Source organism: Cyrtonyx montezumae, unplaced genomic scaffold (assembly GCF_038088225.1).
Source record: "Cyrtonyx montezumae isolate F1298 unplaced genomic scaffold, pur_monq_1.0 scaffold_3, whole genome shotgun sequence".
Classification (NCBI taxonomy): domain Eukaryota; kingdom Metazoa; phylum Chordata; class Aves; order Galliformes; family Odontophoridae; genus Cyrtonyx; species Cyrtonyx montezumae.
The window spans coordinates 45,613,915-45,637,392 of NW_027072034.1; the positions used below are offsets into that span (position 1 = coordinate 45,613,915).

Sequence of the window (23,478 nt, forward strand, 5' to 3'; positions counted from 1 at the left end):
TGCCAGTGCCTCACCACCCTTACCTATTTATTTGGGTCAGCCCCTGTATATAAGGAAGATCTAGCTTCACAAATTTTGCCCTTTTTAATCTTTTACATTTTTAAAAAGATTTTTAATTACTCAAATATTGATAATTTGAACACTTCACACTTAGCTTTCTCAATACTCTTCTGTAATTAAGCGGAGCCGCACGCAGCTGCCCTGGCCGTGAATTTGGTCAAATTGATCACGCACAAAAAAAGGATCAGAGAACAGATTTCAGACAGGAAGGCTTCCCTCCTTTGCCCTTTGGGCTCACCAGTTCCTGCAGGAAGAGGTCGTTGGCCATGTGCACTATTCGGTCCACGTGGATGATCCCCCCGATGCTGTTCACCTCGATGTCAGACAGGAACGTGAGCACGAGAATGGCTTCCACCAGGAGCTGCCGGTACTCGGGCTGGGGGACGTGGTTCAGCACCGACTCCACGTGCACAGCAAACTTGATTTCACACGGGGTCATCTGGGGAGTTGGAGTGCAAACAGAAAGAAAAACTGACAATTCCAAAAGTGCAGTTCCCCATATATCCCCCAAGCACTGAACTATAAGCTCCTCTCTTTATGTGGGGGCACCGAATGAAGGAAACAAAGCATTTGTACAGCTCCAGCACTTACAGAAACTTACTGTCACTGGGCCCTGATCCTGCAATCAGTTGTGCAGCTTCCAGAAATGGCTCCAGCCCTGCGACCCATCACACATATGTATTTTATCTGCACACAGGACTGCTGATGCTTAGCTTGCAAATCATCATAAAATCACAGAATCCTTAGATTTGGAAGGGACCTTCTTTAAAGGCCATCTAGTCCAACTCTCCTGCAATGAGCAGGGATATGCACGGCTACATCAGGTTGCCCAGGGCGTGATCCAGCCTCACCTTGAAAGTCTCCAGGGACGAGGAATCAACCACATCTGTGGGCAACCTGGATCCCTCAGCCCCCTCCCAGAGCCACTGCCGGTCCTCCTGTTCTTACAAGGGCCCTGCAGCATCAGCCCTGCTCTGCATCTTGCAGTGCCAAATCAAGCATTCTGTCCCACAGCATCTTACTGTACCTCTCTGGTGGTTGAAGAAGGCAGGACATACCCATCAATGGACAGCCCATGGCACTGAAACAAAAGCAGTTTGACAGTGAACAGAAATGATAGCTCTTGCAAGCACATCTGAATGTTCCAAGCCAACGTGTAGTACATTTCAGTAAAAACCAACAACAAAACCTGTTAAAACTATCAGTTGACCTTTGCTTGAGAGCTTATTATGTAGCCTGACAACTGTCAGAAGTAACCTTACAGAACACTTGCACAGTGCTCTACATTCCCCTTCTAGCTACTGAAAGGGAGGAAATTCCTTGCAAGAGCCACCAGAGCAAGGAGCAAACTGAAGACCACAACAAATCAATGAGAACCTTCTATGGGACAAACAATGCAAAAGCATGGCAAGAAACCATGAAACTGAGAACCTTCATTTCTCATTTCTCACTGAAACAACATTTAGTTACGTGTTTGAGATGCAAGGCACCACACAACTCAAGGACGTCAACGTGTTGTGGCCCATTTCCTCACAAACAATCGTGGAGATGGTGTCCACAATACCAAGTGTGACATGCGAGAAAAGGATGACAAGACCTAAGTGGTGGCAGGCTACAGAATGGCACATCTGGGTGCCTGAGGCACAAAGAAGCACCAAGAAGAGGACAACACTTTGTGTACTTAATCTAGTGGTCATATATGATTCACCTTGGCTGATGTCAACACTAACAGCTTCAGTACAACTGATTTTAAGATAAGCAAAGCAGGTGCGCATCACCAGCTTAACATCTCCGCAACGGTGTAGGCTTGAATAGCTCAGTTCTGCAAGCTGCCAAATACTGACTGACATGCAGCAAAGCAGAAGAACAGGTGCATCACTTCAAAATAAACAAATTCTTAATCCCCCTCTTCTCCCTCCTGGTGATCTGCTTCAATACATTTCTGCACCCCAGATCTACCAAGGTGCTACCAGGAATTGCTTTTCATTTAAAAACAAGCAACACTAAGAATGTCACACAGCTCAGAAGAGCCAGGAAAAGCTTTCATGACATTTTGGAAGAGTCAGTGAAGCTTCCAAGCCAATTCCTTGCAGCCTTTTCCATCAGGAGCGTAGGAATCACACTGCATTACAGTGCCCCTCAGTGGCGGTGAGCACAACCTGTGTCAGGCCAGAAGCGATGCAAAACAGTGGTGAAACACAACGCTGCATGGTTTTTGCTGATCAAGTGTCTTCAGAGAAAAATACACTTTCAAACAAACGTGAAGTTGCATTAATGAAGCTCTTGTATCTCCTACAGGTACGTTCCAACTAGTAACCCTAGTTCCCGTTAGTCTTCCAGCTGAAGACCAACTTTAACCAGCAACCCATCTGAAACACCATCTTCCCATGTCACCACGAGCTGCTTTTCTTCCTGACTTCATAACTGCCAACTCACCTTCTGAAGAATCTTCCATACTTTCTCATAAAACCCAACAGGAACTCTGTTAATGGCACCATCCAGCCTTCTTCTGCGCAGCCACTGCCCTTTGCGGTCACCCCAACTGATGTCTCCACTGGAGCTAGTGGGAGAAGTACTGGAAGGAGATGGTGGAGTACTGCTCCTCTGTAAGAAACATGAACGCCTCAGTTAGCTGCTTTCTGCCTCCACAGACGTATACTTGTGAAGATATTGTACTGCTGCAGTGCTAGCTCAGGGCCAGGAGAAAAATCACAGGCCACAGCATCATACAAGGGGATGGAGCAGGACTCATCCCGCTCTCTCCCTTTCACGACAAATTTCTCCCAATACTTCAGTCATTTCTCAACAAAACGAGCCAGCAGTGCCACAAAGCATAACTGCTTGGTTCAACACAAGGCACGGCTGTTTGAACAAGTACGAGCTGACTGGCAAGGCAGTGTTACTGCTGCACTCAGTAGTGGGAATTACTGATAGGTCTGACTTGGACTTCAGGCTCAGTGTTGTAAGAGTCACTGGGTCTGTGATTCCAGTGTGGAGAGCACCTCCATAGAAACCAATCCATTAATCTGTGCTGAATAAAGACCAACTTCCTGTGGTCATACAGTTACCACACCCAACTCCCTGTAAGCATCAGCCTTGTTTTCCTTTTTTATCATGTCCAACTGTCAGTCAAGATCACAGAGTTCCCTTCTGATCTTAATGATTCCATGACTATTTCATTCTTTTAACTCTACCAGGCTTGAAAATTAAGTTTGGCAGCAAATCACTGTCAAAGATGTGGCACTGCCACCACATCCTCACTGTTACTGCCACACCAGGATACAGACAGGTTGCCCACCCTCACTCTCCCAGGCACTGTGCTCTTTGGTTGCCTCCCTGGTACATTTTTGCACATCCATTACTTTCAGCCCAGGAAGGACCTCACTGATGGTCCCTTCCCAAATCCCATCATCTCTGAGTACAGAACTGCCTGAGCAGAGTACTGGGAACAGTGGGAAATAAGACTAAAAACTGCAGGTTTGCAAGGGATGTGCTCAGTGACTCCACAGAACCAAGCTCCACAAAATGATCAGCAAGAGAAAACAAAGTCCATATTTCACTTCAGCTGGTATCAGTGACATGTAGTGGTGCTCCCCTGACGCTCTCTATTCCTTATATTACACACTGACTGAGATTATCAGAATCTCCTCCATTTCGTTTTGGAGGAGGACACAGGAGGGCCAATGGCAAAGCCAAAATCCATCCACAAACAGTAATTAATTAGAGTACTCAGGTGGAGATCTCATTTAAAAGCCTTATGTGCATTTTTATCAAATACAGCTGAATCTTCTCTTTCTGCACTGCTATGTGGGAAGAGAGGCTGCAGCAACACGCTCAGGGGTGCTCTGCAATTGTATTTAGGGCACCCGAGGGCTGTGCCACTAAGGGGCGTGCAGAGATGTACCCATCACAACCACCAGCTCGAAGTGCACATGTAGCTGCAAACCTTCTGTCTCTTGGTGACTCTCAGAATTTAAATTGCTGAGGTTTCTACTGGTAAAATATTTAAACAGTTATATTCCTTAACAGCAGGAGCTTAAGAGCTACAATCTTCTGCCTCAAAAGAAAACGACTGCCTGAGGAGATGCCCAGGCCTATAAAATCCTTGCCTCAGTACTCTGAAACTGACTGGTCATCATCAACCAGAGGCTGTCAGCATAAATGCTGTTACTTTTAAATACTGATGACACCTGTAACATATAATTAGGTATCTAAATCTGTGACAGCACTTCATCTGCTACAGCTGTTTACTACTAGGAAGAACTAAGTGGATCTAAATGTGAGACTGAGCTATTAAAAGATTACTAATGAGAACAGGCTCCAAGTGAAGATGAACTAAACAAAGAGGGCTTGAAAGAAGCTTTCACAGAGGAGAAGCAGCAGGAGGTGTTTAGACCTAAAGTCCTTGCACAGGTGTACACAGACACACATAGGGTGAAGAGCGGGTAGGGAACTGCAGACGTAGTTTTACCCTGGAAGTGAACATGCTGCTGGACATGGAGTGGCCCTCATGAAAGAACTACAAAATAAAAACAGACATCAACAGGTCAGACAGACAGTCATGACACAACAGGACACAAACAAGGTTACATAACCCATCTGCACAACGGCAAGGAGCGTGGAATAAGCTCAGATTCTGAGAGGAAAGCCATGACAGCCTCTGGTTATGTGCTCACACACAGGCAAATGGGACTTCCAAGGGCACCCTGAGTCAGCAGTTAGCACCCTGCAGCAGCTCCACAGGCACTGCTGCACCATAGGAGAGGACAAGGAAGGCCTGGCCACAGAGTGGCTCAAACACAGTGACTGGATCTCAAGGCACAAAACACATTTCATCCACACCCCGCCTTCTCTGATGGATCATACCACAAAAAGAATTATAAACTGATCTTTACATCAGTATAAAATGCTTTGTGTTGAGATCATACAGAAATACCCCTCCTCTCCAAAAGCTCACTCAGCATATTTGTTTCCTACGAAGAACACCGCACACTTTCCTAGAAACTTACAGAAATGGCCTCACAATAAATGCACTCACCTGTTAAGCTCTCTGCAGAGAGAGTGTTTTTGAAATATGCCTCTAATATAAAACACTTAATTCCCTTAAATGTCTTTTACCTGATCACCACCTTACTATTTACCCAGAGCAAAAGAAAACCATTAATAGAAACACACACAAAAAAAAAAGAGAAAAGAAAGTCAACTGCAATAATACCATCAGTCACATTCATCCAGAACACTTTGTGTCTTCTACCATTTCTCTCATTATGCTCAGTTGCTGTGTAATTGAGAGTACTGAACTTGGATTATTGCTACAATATGAAGTACATTTCTTCATTCTTGAAGAAACAGAACAGGAAAAAGAACAAAAAAAACCCACCAAGATTTCTTTTCCAGGTGTACCTTTCTAGTAGGTACATCAAAATCTTGTGCAGAGTACAGGAATGAAAACCACCTGTGTGAAATCTCTGTGCATCTGACTTTCCTTTAGCTAAAGATGACAAAAACTGTCTTAAAGCTGATGCCATGAATGCACTAGACGTTGCTCAAGTTCCAGTATTCAGTACAAGAAACAAGAACAAAGAAGGGGCTACATTTTTGTAAGAAGCATCTCCTTCCTTCCATTAGCTTTAAACCAAAGGGTGACTGGAAATTTCTGTGATTTACCAAGAATGCATTTATTCGGCATTAAAAAATGACTTCCTGAAAGGGACACAGAACTCTGAACACCTTTCCAGAACAGCTATTTTCTGACAAGCACTGACAGAAAACCCTCACCTGCTTCATCTCACTCTTCAATTTAGTAATACCACTTCTTTCTGTTTTCGTTGCTCCAGAATGCCCCATTTCATGAATAGAAATTGCAGGGCTAGACGAAGAAGAATCCATAGGTCGCACTAAAAGAAGCAAATGGACATTTAAAAAATTATACTGGTAGAAAGAGACAAAATTGTGTCTAGAAGTTACAGATAAAAGCATATCCTTTCACAAGTGTTCAGTGCTCTCTCTGACAGCACTCTTTCAAAATTACATCAATAATTCAAACCTGATTGCATCAATTCAGAAGTAGAGAGCCACACTTGGATGTCAGAGCTTGACCTTCCAAGACACAGAACAATCTTAACCACCATATCTTCAAAAGACATCAGAGTTGCATTAAGTCTGAGAGGACTTAAGACACGGCTAAAGTGTCAGCTGGGATCACAGTGTGTCTGTGATGACTGGGATTGGTGATCACAGACACACTCCTGGAAGGCAGAATGGACTTGTCCCTTTCATAGACTTTATTCTGGTCACATTAAATTTCTTCACTTTAGAAGTTTGCATTGATACAAATTTACTCCTGTGTAGGGCAGTTTCCATCATATGTGGGTTTTTTTATCCCCCAGCAGATACATGTAATATATCTGTTTAGTACATTACCTATACTTCTATTTCACATGCATAGATGATAGGTTCCTACTTACAAGACAGCCTAACACTGTATTTATCGTTCCCATTTAACAGATATTTATGAAGGGGTGGCCAGCAGGGAGAGGGAGGTGATTGTCCCCCTCTACTCAGCTCTTGTGAGGCCCCATCTGGAGTACTGTATCCAGGCCTGGGACCCCCAGCGCAAGAAAGATGCAGAGCTCTTGGAATGGGTCCAGAGGAGGGCCACTATAATGATCAGAGGGCTGGAGCACTTCTCCTGAGGAAAGGTGGAGGGAACTGGGCTTGTTCAGCTTGGAGAAGGCTCCATGGAGACCTCATGGTGGCCTTCCAGTACTTGAAGGGAATGTATCAACAGGAGGGGAAACAGCTGTTTACATGGGTTGATAGTGATAAGACAAGGAGGAATGGTTTTAAACTAAGAGAGGGGAGATTTAGGTCAGATGTTAGGAGGAAGCTTTTCACTCAGAGGGTGGTGATGCACTGGCTCAGGTTGCCCAGAGAGGTTGTGGATACCCCATCCCTGGAGGCATTCAAGGCACGGCTGGATGTGGCTCTGGGCAGCCTGCTCTAGTGGCTGGTGACCCTGCCCATGTCAGGGGGGCTGAAACTAGATGATCCTTGAGGTCCTTTACAACCCAGGCCGTCCTATGATTCTATGATATACCCAAATGGATAACTTACAGCTTCTTTCCACACCAAACTCTTTTCCACTGAGAATATGGTGTAGAAGATTTTTCATATCAAAAGGGCTTAGATTCATCAAACTCTCTGAAGCTTCTTCACCTAGTTTAAGTAACAAAACAAATAGAATAATTAAAAAAAAAAAACTCACAAAAACAAAACAAAGCCAAACACAAAAAAAAAACTCAAACGCAACTATAGGACGCTTTATAGATGGCTTTCCCAACTAAACTGCTGACTGAATGAAATCCCATTACATTTACTTCTGTAGATAATGATTCCTTTAGAAAAAAAGTAATACATAGAGTCACTTCAAAGAAAATACACTTCAAGATTAAACAACACTGAATGGAGACGATGCTGTTTGCATTACTGAGCGGCCCATCACAGCTTGTGTGAAATCTCACTGAAGGTGATGATGAGAAAGCAGGTGCTCCTTCACAGAGCAGATCATTTGAAAAGGCACTACAGCCATCTCCCACAAGCAGATTTTACTTAGATCTAAATTACAGAGCCAGAGTTATTCCATAAAGAACTGCATGCAAATGGCAGGCTTGAGTTTTATCTGATTAAAGGATGATGCTTCTGAGTGCAAGAAGAAGCATGTGCATACACAACGAGCACAGCAGCACACTGACAAGTTTCCCATAGGAGAACATGGAAAAAGTTGCAGTGAAGCTGAGGGCAGCGCACAAATAAATAACAAAAAGAACTATGGGAAAAAGAGGCTTTGAACTGTGAATGTAGCAGCTCCTGGTACTCAGCTTCAGCACTGGGGGAAACAGGGCTGTCTGTATGCTCCCCACAAAGAAACAGAACTATCCCAGAAAATGATTTGGCTCCATTTACCAAATTCTCTAACGGACAAACACTTCTCCAGAGGTACGTGTCACTGAGCTTGGTCAAAGACAGCAGCAGTGCCCAAAGTGAGGCCTGCCTAAAACAAGCTTCTCTCCCTGTTGGGGTGTGCTAGTACTTTAGGAACAACAATGAGCTGAGTCACAAAAACATGGTCCAGGTCATGCTCCTAAGCATCAGTATTTGAGACCATATATTCAAGACATTAACTTGATCACTTCTGAAGACTGTTTCTTCTTGACCTCTGACCAAATTGAACTCCTCTGATACAGAAAATTCTTCAGTGGTTTTTCAGATATCACTTCAGTCATTATTTCTCTCCATGTGAAGTATTTTCATCCTGTACAACCTGTTGTTCTTAATTTTGCTTTCCTAATTTTGTCTCTTAATTTTGCTTTTTTGTAGTGCATATGCAACATCTAGGGGTCTTATAAGGTATATATTTTTTACAGACCTCCTGGTATAAATAAAGATAACGTATCACTAGCTCAAATCCAAACAGCAAATGTTTTTCAACCGTGTACGTTCCAAGGGAGAAGGATGACCTACAGGACAGAGGTTACATTGAATAAAACCCACAGGAACGATGACTAATCAAGGCTCAAATATCCAGAAGATAACCTAGTGTCCTAATTCTCAGTGAAATTAGTCCCTAAATACACACACATGCAATTTCATGATCTGCACTTCAAGCACTAAAAGTCAGGGGGCTCATGTAACACAGCATCTTCTTCAGACTTGCAGGGGGCAGGGAGGCAGGAATCCTTCATTAAGCCAAATAGGAAAATTATTTCCACAGTTTTTAACTGCATATGTAGAAGAAGTTTACGAAAGGATTTAACACAATGAAAAAATCAGTGTCTGAGGTACAGCAGAAATTAAGCCAGAAGTATCTCCCACAATAAACTATTCTTACCTGAGCATTTCAGACTCCGAGCCAGCTCAGTGGCCATCACCTGAATTATCAGACCAATGCGGAGCCTGAGCATCTCCATGAAAAGGCTAGGCTGTGATCGGACGTACATGGCCAGGTACATAATTATTTCCTGTAAGGACAAATTCAGAAGAGCTCCCATTTAGTGTGGGTCATCCTAGCTTTCCCAGTCACAGAAGAACTCTGGCATTATACTGGGCTTGGCTTAAAGAACCATTTGTTCACATGCTCTTGTACCTGTGTCAGGACAGCAATACTGATGTCTTGGCCACTGGCTTCATAAATAAGATCTGTGAGCTCCTCAGGGGGCAGAGGGCTGTAAGAGGGCAAACTACAGTTAGCAGCAAGTTTGGCACTTGCTGTGAACATCCTGAACATGCACCAGAACCATGTCACCTAGAAACATCTTTGCACCACAGGTTTTTCTGCCTTGGTGGTTGCAATTCTTTCTGAAGTTGAAAGATTAAACAAGGTGAGAGCAGCAGAACGGTACCAGAAGGAAGCTGAAAGGCAGTGTGCTACTACGACTGAGACGAAGCTCCAACTTACGTGGTAATGATTTTCTCACGGGGTTCTGGTGGCAGCCCCACTGTAAGCTGCTTGTGGTGTGACAGGAGGTCTGTGCATGCCTGTTGCAACACAACACAAAGCAAAAGATCTTCTGAGACGTGCAAAAGTGACATGGCTTTTAACTCAAGAAAATGAAGTATTTATTGAACGATTTCTAAGTGCATCTCTATTAATTACTAGATATGCAGATCATGCAGAATGCTGCTAACCAGCTGCCAAATATCCAGAGGTTAACAGGGCTACAAGAGTCTGTCTGGACTGAAAGCCTGTTTCCCCGTGCTGAAATCAGCAGAAGAATTATTATGCACTCCAGTGGGACTGGCAGTTCAATAAAGGATTTTCTCATAAGATAAATATTTCAGACAATAAAAAATTAATGGAAAGCCTGGCAGTATTAGCAAAAAAAAAATCATGTATACTAATCATAGAATCATAGGGATTGGAAGGGACCTCAAGAGATCATCAAATCCAACTCCCCCCGCCAAAGCAGGTTCCCTACACCAGGTGATTAATATTCCTCCAGTGCCAGTGCTTTAACCTTTTATATTTACTTCCTACAAAAGTGAGTGCTTAATTCGCCTGTTTCATCATTCTGATTCAAAGACCTCACTGAGCAAGCAATGTTCTCCATATTTTTCTAAATAGTTTTGTAATGTTCCAAATGAAATGAATCTTTCTTCTTAACCTTATGTACTGCCAGACATCCTAATGCCTCTGTACATCCACAGCCACTCACACTACAAACTGCCTGCGTAATGGGACAGAAACCACTGCATCAAGATTTTGCATAAGCACTAAGACATACTGGTACTCCAAGTGTTCATGCTACCACAATAGCAGTAAGCAACTAACAATGATCACTACAGCTTTCAATGCACATAGTTAAGCTGCTTGGATAAACCGAGATTAAATGAGGCCTTCACAATCACTTACAGACTGACATTCACATTCCACTCTAACCTTAGCATGCTTTTCAGTACAGATGAGGTTGTATTAAGATTTTAGATCAGTAAACATCGTTTGCTTTTTTGACAAATGCTGCATTAGGTTTGTTGTGAAGTTAAGAGCAGAACAGGGAAAGCACAAGCCTCACTGGCACTTGTGCCTCACGTTGGTGGCCCTGTTTTCAAGCAGAAATAGTGCTGGTTCAGATTCCTATCTCATACCTCTGCCAGGACTTCCACTCTCTTCTTAAGTATACCAGAAATATAACGGATTAAGCCCCACTCTTGATTGAGGCCTGCCTTTCTGTAGAGCTCATTGAGCAGACAGTGAACAGTGACACCATATTGTCCATTCAGCTGTGTATCCCAATCAGGGCCCCTGTGGGAAAACAGAAGAGCATCTCCATTAGATCGAACAAGTAGATTTCCAAAGGGTCTTTGAGGAAGAGACAGTAAGAGAAAGCAGGAAACTCACAATGCTACATTGCTTAGTCTTAACACACAACGAACAACCAGATTTTGACTGAATTGCTCATTTGTGTGACAGTCATTTGCGTGAAGTGAATGGGACATGGGCCCTTCACCAGAGGTCAGCTACACGTGGGCAAAAACCTCTTGGTAACAGCAACTCTCATAGTAACCTGAGTACCCACTTGGCCACAAGCCTGTGACTGCAAAGCAACCATCCAGGGGATTTCCCATTTGGCTTTAAGTTGACCACTGGGAAGGCGGATGGAATAATGCTTCATATGTTGCTCTTTAAGAGTGAAATTCAGCACTTTTTACTGATAAAGATGGTACTCGTTTTTTCAGATGCTTCAGGGACCTCTACGAGTTTTTCACCCTGCCTCATTCTTAGCTACTGACTAGACTTCCACACTGCTTGTGTTGTTACTGATGAATGAATGGAGTTTTCCATTCCTCTTTCAGTTTTGAAATCCATGGTATTATGGCAAAAAAGGTGCTTATAAGTTGACAGTGGCTCAAAGCACCATACGATGGATCTTTCAGCTCCTCTTAGAGGGACAGAGCTCACCAAAGCCCAACAGGGCCTCCTGTGGTGAAACAACTCCAGAAAGTAAACTAAGGGTGTTACATGCAGCCATACAAACCAAAAATAAAATAATTTTTCAGGATCTTCTTTACTTTTTAAGAGAAGCTTCTAAATATTTTGCTTAGGAAAATAAAAAGATCAAAGAAAAGGCCCTAACAGGAAAAAGACAAACAATAATGCCATCTCTGTAGTGTTAAGGAAGACCATCTGTGATCAATAAACACATGCCTTTGCAGCCTAAACCAACTTTTTGTCATATTCCAACAGCATAAGGAAAAAATGCCAGTTAGCACATTCTAGAAGATGATTCTGTTGATCTTTGTTTGAATTTTGCTCAAATCTATCTAATGAGCAGCTTTTAGTAACCCTCGCAGCTTGGGTTGTTTCCAGAAACATTTTGAAGAACACCAAGTTTTAGTCAATGATGCACTTAAGCATGGAAGGATTTGAGGGGAAAAAAATAAAAATAAAAATAGAGTATTCACTAAAATTGCATCTGTGCTTTAGTTAGAAAATTACAAAATTAAGTACCCCTCCACTTCCACTTTGGCAAAATCATGTGCCAATCAACTTTGAAATTTGCAGATACATTTTGAATGCAAATTACTTATGTAGACAAGCTAACAGAAAATATTTCTATTACAGGAAAAAATATTTTAATATCTCCCCTGAAAACACAATCCTGAATAGTGACAACCTTTTGCACAAGAGTAATCAAATAGCTGTGATCAAACTTAAAAGCTGAAGTCTACTTCAATAACTCACTTTAGAATATGCAAGATATATAGGATATCTGCTTGATCATGGAGTGCTGGGCATTCCTTCAGCTGCTCAACAAGCTTCCTGCAATCCAAATCACCATGAGCATCCTTGGCTAAGTTCAAAACCTTTTCATGGTCCTGATCACAAAGAGGGATGAAAATCAATAACAAACCTTGACAAAAGTGGCAGATTACATTCATAGCACCCCATTAACGAACACAACAGACATGCAACACAGCTCTGTGCTTGAAATATAGACGTATCACATAGTTCTTCTTAGGCTACTGCAGACATGAAAAGGAGTCTGACCCCCAGAAAGACAACACCCAGAATGGACCTCTTGTCTCTAGGTTTGGTTCAAATGACAAGGAAAGCTATTTTAGGGACAAAAAAAAATGGACAGAGAAGAAAACAAAATTATTTACATACTTTTCTTGTCATATGCTGCTACTTGCAATGAAATAAAGCAGAAAGAACCACTTTTTTGTTGAAAACACTTGAGGTTTTTTTTTTTAAGTTCTGTCTCTAACCTGTACACACGTGATGTTTCAGTTAAGCAGATGCTGCCATCATAAATTTTCCAGTGCATGTTAGCTACTCAGACAATGCAGCACTGTAGTGAGTTCTTAGATGAGAACAAGTTTTATTTAACAAGCTATACAGCAGTTAGAATGGTCCTAAAATACCACTTCCATGGACAAAGCCTATAGAATAAAATCCTGCAGCAGGCTGGTTTACAACCTCACGTCACTGCTCTCAGCAGCCAGTCACACACACTAGGACAGAATTCCCAGCCCAACTTCACCCTTCATGCTTTATAACAGGATTTAGTTGGTGCTGTAGGACATCTGTCCCTTCGTATACCACTCTCCTGGCCAGAAATTCATACATGTACTGTTTGTCGGACAATAGTTTTAAAGGCCAGGAACATCCATCCTAGCTTTCCCTTTGTGCGTGAAGACCAAAGATGGTGTAGCCTTTGGCTGTTAAAAATAAGCACCTATTATATTATTTTGTTTTGTACACTTCAGTAATAAATAAAAAAATTCATTTGATAATATCTATTTAACAACAACAACAAAAAAAGCCTCCCAGCAAAAAATAATAACAACCACCCCCTATCCACTGTCCCAGGGAGATGGCTTTGCTGTCAAGGTAACAAAATGATAACTAGCATACGGTTTGGCTAGAAACCAGAGGGTAAGTCAAAGTACTTAGTCCTAAAAACACAAACAGCATTAAAAAAAATCCCATGGTTTACCTTTGTCTCAAGGGAAAGGGGAATATCAACAAGATTTAGAGACTTCCGGTGCGTGTTCAGAACTTTAGTTGGAAGAGACATAGAAACAGCTGGAAATCAAAGCCAATAACAACATTAAAAAAATGTCTGTAATGTAGGAAAGCAAAAACACATGCATGAAGCAGCTGTACCAAGTAAAACCAACAGAAATACCTCTGAGAGTCAAGTTAACTTAGGCAATACTTCCAAGATGTTGTGCATGGAACTCAGGGGACAAGCTCAAACTTCTGAATTTTTCCTTCCTGTAGACTTGCTCCAAGAGCTTTTGAAATTAGCACATCAAAGGCTGAGGCTCAGCGCACTGAACGGATACCTCCTATGGCTCACAGGTTCATAAGGTTGGAAAGGACCTACAAGATCATCTAGTCCAACCATCCTCCTATCACTATCCCTACCCAACTACTAAATCAAATCCCTGAGGCTATCCATGCCTTGGGTGTCCTACAAATGAATGACCTGATCCTGACAAGTATTTCAAATGTTCTTGAAGTAAACACACTAGAACACATTTAGCATAAAGAGAAAATGGTCTAATTGAAAGAATGCCATAATTAAAGTGATAAATATGAATGCAAGCTCATGCTCTGTTATCTTCCTATGTCAAATTTAACAGCAGTTTGGATGCTTATGCAGCATATGAAAGATAGGAGAAAAGACTACAGTCTGAAAATTTATTAATATCCAGTGAGTTAAGTGAAGTCCCTTAACCAGGATACTGGGTACTACATACTTACATGTAAAACACTGTAGATGTTGGAATCTACTTACAGATTCAGTCACAGCATTATTTGGGTAAAAGTCCTCCAATCAGTCTATCAGTAATGTAGTATTATTAGGAATAGTACCTTCCCTCTCAAGTCCATTTACTCTTATAAGCTTAGGATACACATGTATTTACTCTTATACACCTAGAATACACACGTATGTACCAATGCTTTCTGCCATTGAAACAATGCACCTCACCACAACTTCATCACATTAAGGAAGTATATTATTTGTCTGCCTTTGTAAAAGGATCAGAAAAGAAAAAAGAATTAACTGACTCATGTTCTAAAGTTATATGCAATCAAGTAGTTTCCTTAACATCAACTTTGATTCACTGCAGGTTACTTATAATTACACCATGACATGGGATCCTGTGGGAAAGACAGCAATGACTCCAGACTCATTCTTATTTGTTGACAGCTACAACGTGCTTGTGCTACTAACTTTTGTCAAATAACATAGTTTAAAAATAATAGAATTTATCCCTCTTAGCATCCACGACAAATAAAAGAGACAAATACCTGGAATCTCCAACCCCTTTGCCTTGGCCATTATTGACAGTATCTCTTGTGTGGAATGGTTTGCACTGAACACAAGTGGTTGATGAGCAGTCTTTGAAGTTGGAGGCAGGTTTGACTTCAGTGCTGTACTCTGCAGGATATCATTTATATACTGATCCAGCTCATCCTGGCTTTCTAGTGAGACATACAGAAAAACAAAGAGTGTTAAATGTAAGAAAACATACAAAATACCCATGCTTTCTTTTTTCAGACACATCACTCTATTCTTGTTTATATGGAATAGCATACAAAAATATAAGAACAAGCAAGAGACTTTTAAGCTGAGCAAATCAGAAAGAAAAATGTAAAAAACTGTCAAAAAACGTTTAAACAGTTAAGTTTAGAAATTGTTTTTCCCTTTGAAAGAGATCAAAAGGATTTTTCTCTTTTTGGTAGTTCAAAGATCAGCTCTTGTGCAGACTTGTCTATGACTCCTCACACTCTCTACTCCCTCTAGCATCTTCCACACCCCCACCCCACCTATTGATTCTCAGGCTCAGCTTTACCACGGCAGTTATTGGTTAATGTCACACCAAGAACGTAAGAAGAATTCACACAAACTTCTCCAAACTAAGTCATGCACATACTATCCTGAGGCTGATGTATGAGAAATCTGAATAGCTATCATGCATACATTAGATTCTGTGCTGTAGGTAAACCCAGACTCTACTGATAGAATATGACAATGAAAAAAAATAAAGAAAAAGTGAAAAAACTACTACCTCTTTCACAGAAATCTGCTGGATAGCCTCCATATTCACTGTCAGGGCTACAACGGCCTTCATGAGAGTCATCAAACAGTTTTATATCACAGTCTGGGTCCAGGAAGCTCAGATGTGTATGAAAAGATGTGGTAAGAAATTCTGACAGTTTGCCTATCTTTACCCTGCGAAGAGGAAAGCATACCAGTATGAAGGAGCTAACATGCACCATTTTGATACTGGTTATGCTCAGTGAGCTTTCAACAATTCCAAAAATCTATGAGAGCTGGCAGTCAAATCTACTTTTAGTAACTATGAAGAAGTAAATAACTGAGATGGAGAAAAATAAATGCAAAATATAAGCTGCAGATCCTTCTCAGTACTGGTCTGTCTACTAACTGCACTTAATGGTGTTATGGTAACATCCACAGCACCCTCAGATTCCTTTCTGCAAGAATATTCTCCAGATACTCACCTCCCAGTCTGTAACTATCTGTCATTACTCTGTCTCAACAGTAGAATCTAGCATTTTTTTTTCACATTAAATTTCAAGCTGCTGTTGACCACCCAGTGCTCTAATCTATCTAACCCCCTTACAGAGAGTTTAGATGTTCTAATCAGTGCTCTGATCTATCTACATGCATCCTAAGTGTAAACAGAACCTCCCACTTATGTATTATCAACAAACCTACTGAGGATGCATCCAGACCACCAGTAAAAACGTTGACAGGACTGGCCACAGACTAGAGCCCTTGGGAACACTGTTGGGAGACTGGCCACCATCCAGATGAAGCCCTATTCACTACAGCCCTCTGAGCTCTGCCATTCAGTCAGTTTATCACCCAGCATAGCGTGAACCTGTTCATCTCACAGTCAGACAATCTGTCCAGAAGGACACTGAGAGGAACAGTACCAGATGTCTTACTAAAATCCAAAAAACCAACACCTGCTGCCTTCCCTTCATCCACTAGCATAGGTGGCATGTCAGCTTACCATAGAAGGATACCTAACTACTGAGACAGGACTTTCTCTCCTGAATCAATGACAGCTGGGTCTGATGGCTGTTGCTATCCTTCAACTGCCTTTCAGTGGCACCCAGGCCAATCTCCATAATTTTTCCAGGCACTGAACTTAAACTGACAGGTCCATAATCTCCATGGTCTTCTACTGTCTTATAAATTTAAATAAATTTGGCCACTTCCCAGTCTCCATGGACCTCCCCAGACTCCCATGAACTTTGGCAGAGAATTGAGAGGGGTACTGTTGTAACATCCACTAACTCTCTCATATTCAGACACAAATTCCACCAGGCCCAATAGACTATATTATAAACACTCAACTCATACAATTAAACTTTGGTATCAACAAATGGAAAGTCAGTGCTCCCCAAGTCATGGTCCTCCAGTTTGCAAGGCAGAGCAACTCAAGATCTCTGATTAATATTGAAAACTGAGGCAAAAAAAAAAAAAAAACAACGGGGCATTAAATGCCTTTGACTTTTCACCATCTATCAGTGGCAGTCAGAGGTGCTACACCTCCAGGAGACTGATCCTTCCCATTGCATCTGAGGTCTGGCTATCACCTGACTGACACATAACAATTAAAGCTGAAACTGCTCTCTCTGTAGCATTCCAGCACAAGATCTACACACTATCACAAGTTAAAACGCAAGACTTGTGTATGATTTAATTAAAAAATCGTAGAGAGAACCATTTAAAGATTACAACATTTAAAGATTACCTTGCACCACCAAAATAACCATCCTCTAGTTTTCGTATGGTGGCAAGAACTGCTGGATGAATGTCAGTACCATCATCAACTGAAAAAGAACAGTTTGAATCTTACCAACATGTTCTTAAATAATCTCAAATACCACATTTAAAACAGAGTCTGAAAGTATTATCAATACTAGTTTATTCAAAAAACATCAGAACAAAATCTAATAAACTCCAAGCTCTTCCACTCATGATGAGTTCCATCAGGATTTCTATCAAATTTATTTAGACAGAAACTGTATGGAAATGATGAGAAGATGCAGGGATACTAAGGAGGGGTAAAACAAAATGAAATGTTACTCTATCATTAAAGTTCAGCAAACTTGAGAAAGTTAAACTGCACTTTTGATGTTAAAACAGTCCCACCATCTGTCTGCTCTCAAGCCTACCCACACCGTACTCCCTCACAACAATCTACAGTGCTCGAAATAGAGAAAATCAGCTTTACCAAGCATTGTGTGAGTGATAGGAAATGTCAGAGTTGGTCTCCCTGTCATCCTCCAACAAGAAGTGAGGTAAGCCAGCTCTATCTTCAGCATCTCCACAATCATCTGATTGTCCAGAGCTAGATAGAAGTGATGCTGGTCAGTAAACTAGAGAAAAGAGAAAAAAAGGCATATAAGTGGTTGTAATTTTTTCCATGTCCTCCCTTAAATCATTCACAAAAGCTACATGAGCAACTCTTGACCACCACAACACAGTGAATTAACCTAACAAGGCACATCACTAGAAAAAAAGATTCATGTGTCTGCAGAGAGCGTGTTTTCTTACATTTATAGGCTTACAGTGAAGAAAGTAAGCTGAACAAACAGAAAGTAGATGATAATTCCCATGAAAGAGAATTTTCCTGGTGATGAATTACAGTAGTCTATTATCTGGAAGACTAAAGTAGTCTAAATGTGAAAGAAAAACCAATAGCAGCAATACAAACAATAAACAGGCTTAAGTGCACGCTAAGGACCAGGAACTAGTAACTGCATGTCTCTTAGAAACACTCTGAAAGACAGGTAGAAAAGGAACACCTGACAGGTGCTGTGAAATAGAGGTACACTCAATGTACAACCATAAAAGATTGTGTTCTCACTACAAAGGCCAAGAGCCTCAACAGGAGACTATTATATCATTAGAAATGGGAATTTTAAAAAGCTGGAAAAACAACGAAAAGCATGTCAATCAGCCTCAAGAAATGTTAAAAGCACACAAACTTTAGTAGAGTGGAAGAGGGAGAAGGCTGCAATGTAAAATAAACATTTATTGGTATGACATGTAACAGACAAGGAGAAAACACCTGTAAACAAATCAGAGGTAACAGGAAAAGACAGAACCTGTAGATCTCTTAATGAAGAGAGGAAGAAAGGACACAAATAAGCTGAATCATTCAGTGCCTCCCTTAACTGACCAATGAAAAGTAGAAATTATGATCCATAAACTGCTTTTAAAACAGTGATAGCAGCTGAGCCTGAGGTTGGGAAGAAAATGTTAAATATCATGTAAATTCAAGCTGGTAAAGTATAAAGAAACTAATTAAAATAACTTAAAGAAGCAATTTCTGAACCACTAGTAGTTAGGTTTGAGAACTCAGAGAGGACGAGTCTAGAAATCCTGAGAGAAGCAAATATACTGCCTGTGTTTAGAAAGGAAGGCCACAATAATGTGTATCAGAGAAGCCCCTTGCCAAAAGAATTGCAACTGGTAAAGCAAGTTGGCCAAATAGTCAGATCAAAACCAGCAAACCAGTCTAACTTCATTCTTTCAGAGCAACTAGATACAATGAAGTGGCAGACAAATTTTCACTTCTCCAAAGCTTTTCACACCAGTGAGCTGAAGAAAAGCATCTGAAAAGGCTGAACTGCTTCAAAACCTGCTCTCAAAGGGTAGTTCTTAACCATTTTTTCAGGCTAAGAGGGTATCTAAATGGTAGCAGCCTCTGCTCCATTCCTAACTGATGTTTTCATTAGAGAACTGGATGAAGTATAAATTACAAAACCACAGACTCTGTGGACATTACCCAACTTCAACAAAGACGAGTTAATTACTAACCTTAGGAAAGTGAAATTAAACATAAATTCCTCTCCATCAAAAAGAGAAAAAGGGGAGGATGGAATGTCTGACTGAAAAGCACAACAGAAAACTTTATGGAAGTTTTAGTCAAAAACAGAATGAACATGTTCCTGATTCAAAGATAAATCCCCCTTTTTTGTGTGTTTTGTTTTAAAAATAACATCTCTGAGGTACTTCTCCCTAATTTGCAAAAATGGATACTTGTGTGATGGAACAACAGAACACAACAGCCATTCCTCCTACATAAAAAATATCTTATCGATTGACTGAAGGAAGAATAAGAAGGAACATAACTTGCAGTAAATATGATTAAATTTTGACATTAAGCAGCACTGCAGAAGTCATGTCTATGGAATCCACTGAATCTCTTTCACTGGAATTTGAAGACTACATTAATAAAAGATCAGTTCAGGAGGGCGTGAGCATTCTTTATCCTGTTCCAGTTGCACATGGTTGGAATAGACAACCCACTGGCCTTCTACTAACAACTACAATAAGGCTACAGGAAGCATGCAGTATTTCATTATATGTATGAAAAGAGACACTAATTCTGAGAGGATCCAAACTTCCCACTACAACGAAAAACACACTAAGCAGAAAACAAAGGCAGAACGTCCTTTTCTCAGCATCAGTGACCCTTTCAACAATGTAAAGATTATGTCTTAGTGTCCTGGGGATTATAGCACTTGGCATACTTCAGTGAATGTGTATTTTCCATCTAAGGAATCAGTAGAAAGAAAATGTTAAGTGACCTATTTTTGAACTACTTCATTAGAATGTTGGTTCAGGCAGGGATCAGTAACAAATCTGAGCCAAAAGCCAAAGAAGCTAGAAGCTGTATGACAGAAGAATGATTTATCAGTAGTCCTAATACTCTGATCATCCAAAGCTCTTAAAAAAAAAAACCAAAAAAAAAACACAAAGCAAAGTACATCCGCTTTATCAGCCCTGCTCTAAAGTGGAATGACAGCACATAAAAGCAAAGTACTTCCCTAATGATTAGCCATTAAGTACATAGGGATTTCCCTGCCAGATTTAGATGCTCACCTGAGGGGTAAAAGCAAATATTTGGTTTCTTATCACATACAGCTTGGAGGTACCCAGCACTCCAATGTGTCGGTGTGGCCGTCCACTTAATTTCATGTTCTCATTCCGACCTGACAAGAGGAAAAATAAAGGTCACCTAACAATTTCTCTCTGGTTTTACACAACAGCCATCTTAGACACGGAGACCTACTTCATTTGTTTCATCAAGGCAACATCTGTAAAGTAGCCAGGATACCTCAAAGGTCTGATTAAAAGTTTGGCTTCACTGACCATGCAATTAAGTATTCTATTCATATTCGTTTTTTAGCACCCAAAGCACCACCACCAAAAATGACAAGAAGTATGTCTTTTCAAAAAACGGGCCATCAACAAGAAACAAACTGCAGCGCTCTCATTACTGAACCTTAGAATTCTTGACTGTGAAAGGCTAAAGAACATCTCAATACAAAGACAAATTTTGATTCCTTTCATGGGGCTAATAAGCCCCACTCTTCTCACTGGTCCTTGTTAGCTAGTGTCCTGCGCTGCAGCTTCTGCTCCAACATCCAGGAGCTGACTTGAATCTATCTGACAAGGAACACGAGCCCAACAACTAATTGTCTGAAAAGAAATCCCCATGAACTCTACCAAAGAAGTCACTGTTGAAAACAGTACAACTTTGTGTTGAGTCATCCTACTCATCCCCACTCAGGAAAGAAAGCTATTTCAAACTCCTACCAAATAACTGCAAACTTCAGCAAAGCCTTGTAAATGTTACATTCATTAGAAGTTCCTCCTAATAAGAAGACAGATTATTTTCCCAAAAACATCACATGCAAGTTCCCTTCTTCATATACAAGGTGCAATTTCTAACACTTCATTGAAGGCCCTTTTACTTTCTGTTAAAAAAAAAAAACAACCACATAACAATAAAAAACAAACAAAAACTGTCTCATATACTTCTTTCACTTTAGCCATAAAGTACATTACCATAGAAACATGCTCAAGACTGACACAGAAGCATGATACAACTAGTTTTCCTTGTCCATACTGCAAAGGAATATATCAATGCTGATTCACTCCATCTCAATTTTGCTTTCTAGTAACAGCGACAGATCTGAATCATGAATTTTTGGCCTGCTTTAAGTTGTACAAGTAAGTTTAGTTTCTTACTCAACTAAAACAAGTTTGAGTTTTTGTGCTTTTAGTTAATCAATTTGGCAGGCTTAGAGGAACCATGGGCCTCAGGGGCTACTGAGGAACTGGAAATTTATTTCAAGTTCTGGGGCTACAAAAGCCTTAAAGGCGTCTGGATTTGCAGACAGAGAGCTTCTGTCAGCTCTGTTCAGCTCAGGGTTGGAAGAAATATTAGCGAGAACCTCAGAGCCCAAAGACACTCTGATAGCAGCATAGCTTCCCTAGTTTAGAGAAGAAAGTTTCCAGAGAGTCCTTAATCTCCAGACTCATGACCAAAGCATTCTGACTTCTGAAAGGAGAAACACTGTGTTTACTATATTTTTTCAGGCTCCTTTTTAAAAGCCATTTTTTCCTCTTTGGAAGTAGCTCCTGCATAGAAAGAAGTCAGTTTTTAAGACAGTTGTTCTAAAAAAAAAAAAGTAAAAAAAAAAAAAAAGCATGGCAATAGAGATATTTAAATACTTGCCCAGCATAGTGTAGAGGTTACTTAGGACGCGAGCAGGCTGCACTCTGAGTGGATGGATATCAGCAATGCTCTGAACACTGATTCCATGGTCTTGCAATAGATTCTTAATTTGATTCGTTTCTGCCAGAACAGTTACTGCATAACAGAAAACAAAATACTAGTTATAAAGAATAATTTTGGCTCTTACTGACTGCCTTTACTGCCACCTCACAGCTATTGTGTAGTTGTCTAAAAATGCACAAAGGCTTTACTTCTTCCTGAATTTATGTCTTCATGAGATCTAACAGGATGTCAGAGAGCTTTTAGCTCCCTACGTCTCCACACATCTTGTCATTCCTTTCAGTTCTGGATTGTATGGTAGCTCAAGTTGGAAGGGACCTCACAAGATCTCTAGTCCAACCTTCTGCTCAAAGCACAGCTAGCTGTGAGGTTAGGCATTATTTCCTTCCAACTTCATGTAGTTTGTATTGTGCAGTCACTTTCAGGAGATGCAGCTTTGCCCCCACAAAGCAAGAGGAAACCTTACTTGAAAATCTTTGTTTTAATACAGCACATCAACTCAACACAGCTAGGTCAATGGTGTACAAGTATGTTAGGTGTATGACAATAAATGTTCCAAATGCCATAATACAGAAGAGGTAGGCAAAAAAAAAGTCCCTGCATCGGAGGAATTTGCAGTCCAAAGCCTGATTTTACTCCTTGTCCTATTTGAGTTTTTGTGCGCTGTGAGCTGGCTTATTGGTTTGGGACTAATAATTCATACTCTCTGTATTATTAATAGCTGTCAAAAATGCTAAAAATAAGCATGCATTTATGTATCTAAGGGAAATTACGCATTTTAGATCAGCAAAATGTCACCACTATGACACCAACAGGGGATAAACAAGCTTTTGTTCAGCCTGCAACACCACTGATGAGAGTTGGTCCTGCTAAATGAGCTGATTACCTTCCCAGAATGACACAGGCCCTAGGGAAGCATTAGCCCAGGCATCCAGAAGTAAAATGCTCTCATGCTGCACCAACACTTAATGGTCCAGAGAGCCTGCTTTGGCAGGTGGGTTGGACTAGATTATCTCTAGAGGTCCCTTCCAACCCCATCAACTCTGTGGTTCTGTGAAAGCTTTTATGCTCAATTAGTTGGTGTTGGTCCTCAACTTAAGTATTTAGTTCTGGCTGCTCCTGAACTGATGAGAGCAGCAGATGCACCCTGAAGCAGACAAAGACAGCTGTAAGTCTGACTGCCCTCTGTTATCTAGCTCACTCCTCACTTCTGCTAACAGAGATCTGCACCACCCCTTTCTTCCTTGGATCCGCTGAAAAGGGGCTGTA

General features: G+C 40.9%; 1 protein-coding gene across 2 annotated transcripts in view; it reads right to left on the bottom strand.

Annotated features, from left to right (window-relative positions):
* The window catches only part of PHKA2 (phosphorylase kinase regulatory subunit alpha 2), a 37,055-nt gene that overhangs the window by 544 nt on the left and 13,033 nt on the right, over positions 1-23,478 (bottom strand). Inside the window, exons 14-31 of one of the 2 annotated variants that reach the window (XM_065741353.1) lie at positions 22,150-22,284; positions 20,508-20,617; positions 17,848-17,992; positions 17,365-17,443; positions 15,646-15,809; positions 14,885-15,058; positions 13,560-13,648; positions 12,302-12,435; positions 10,705-10,861; positions 9,518-9,597; positions 9,206-9,284; positions 8,951-9,080; positions 7,177-7,278; positions 5,839-5,957; positions 4,532-4,579; positions 2,497-2,664; positions 1,088-1,141; positions 299-499 (exon numbers count right to left, since the gene is read on the bottom strand). In XM_065741353.1, coding sequence (XP_065597425.1) covers positions 299-499; positions 1,088-1,141; positions 2,497-2,664; positions 4,532-4,579; positions 5,839-5,957; positions 7,177-7,278; positions 8,951-9,080; positions 9,206-9,284; positions 9,518-9,597; positions 10,705-10,861; positions 12,302-12,435; positions 13,560-13,648; positions 14,885-15,058; positions 15,646-15,809; positions 17,365-17,443; positions 17,848-17,992; positions 20,508-20,617; positions 22,150-22,284 — 2,168 coding nt within the window. The remainder of the gene's footprint in view (positions 1-298; positions 500-1,087; positions 1,142-2,496; positions 2,665-4,531; positions 4,580-5,838; positions 5,958-7,176; positions 7,279-8,950; positions 9,081-9,205; positions 9,285-9,517; positions 9,598-10,704; positions 10,862-12,301; positions 12,436-13,559; positions 13,649-14,884; positions 15,059-15,645; positions 15,810-17,364; positions 17,444-17,847; positions 17,993-20,507; positions 20,618-22,149; positions 22,285-23,478) is intronic. The other variant, XM_065741354.1, reaches the window with a different exon arrangement.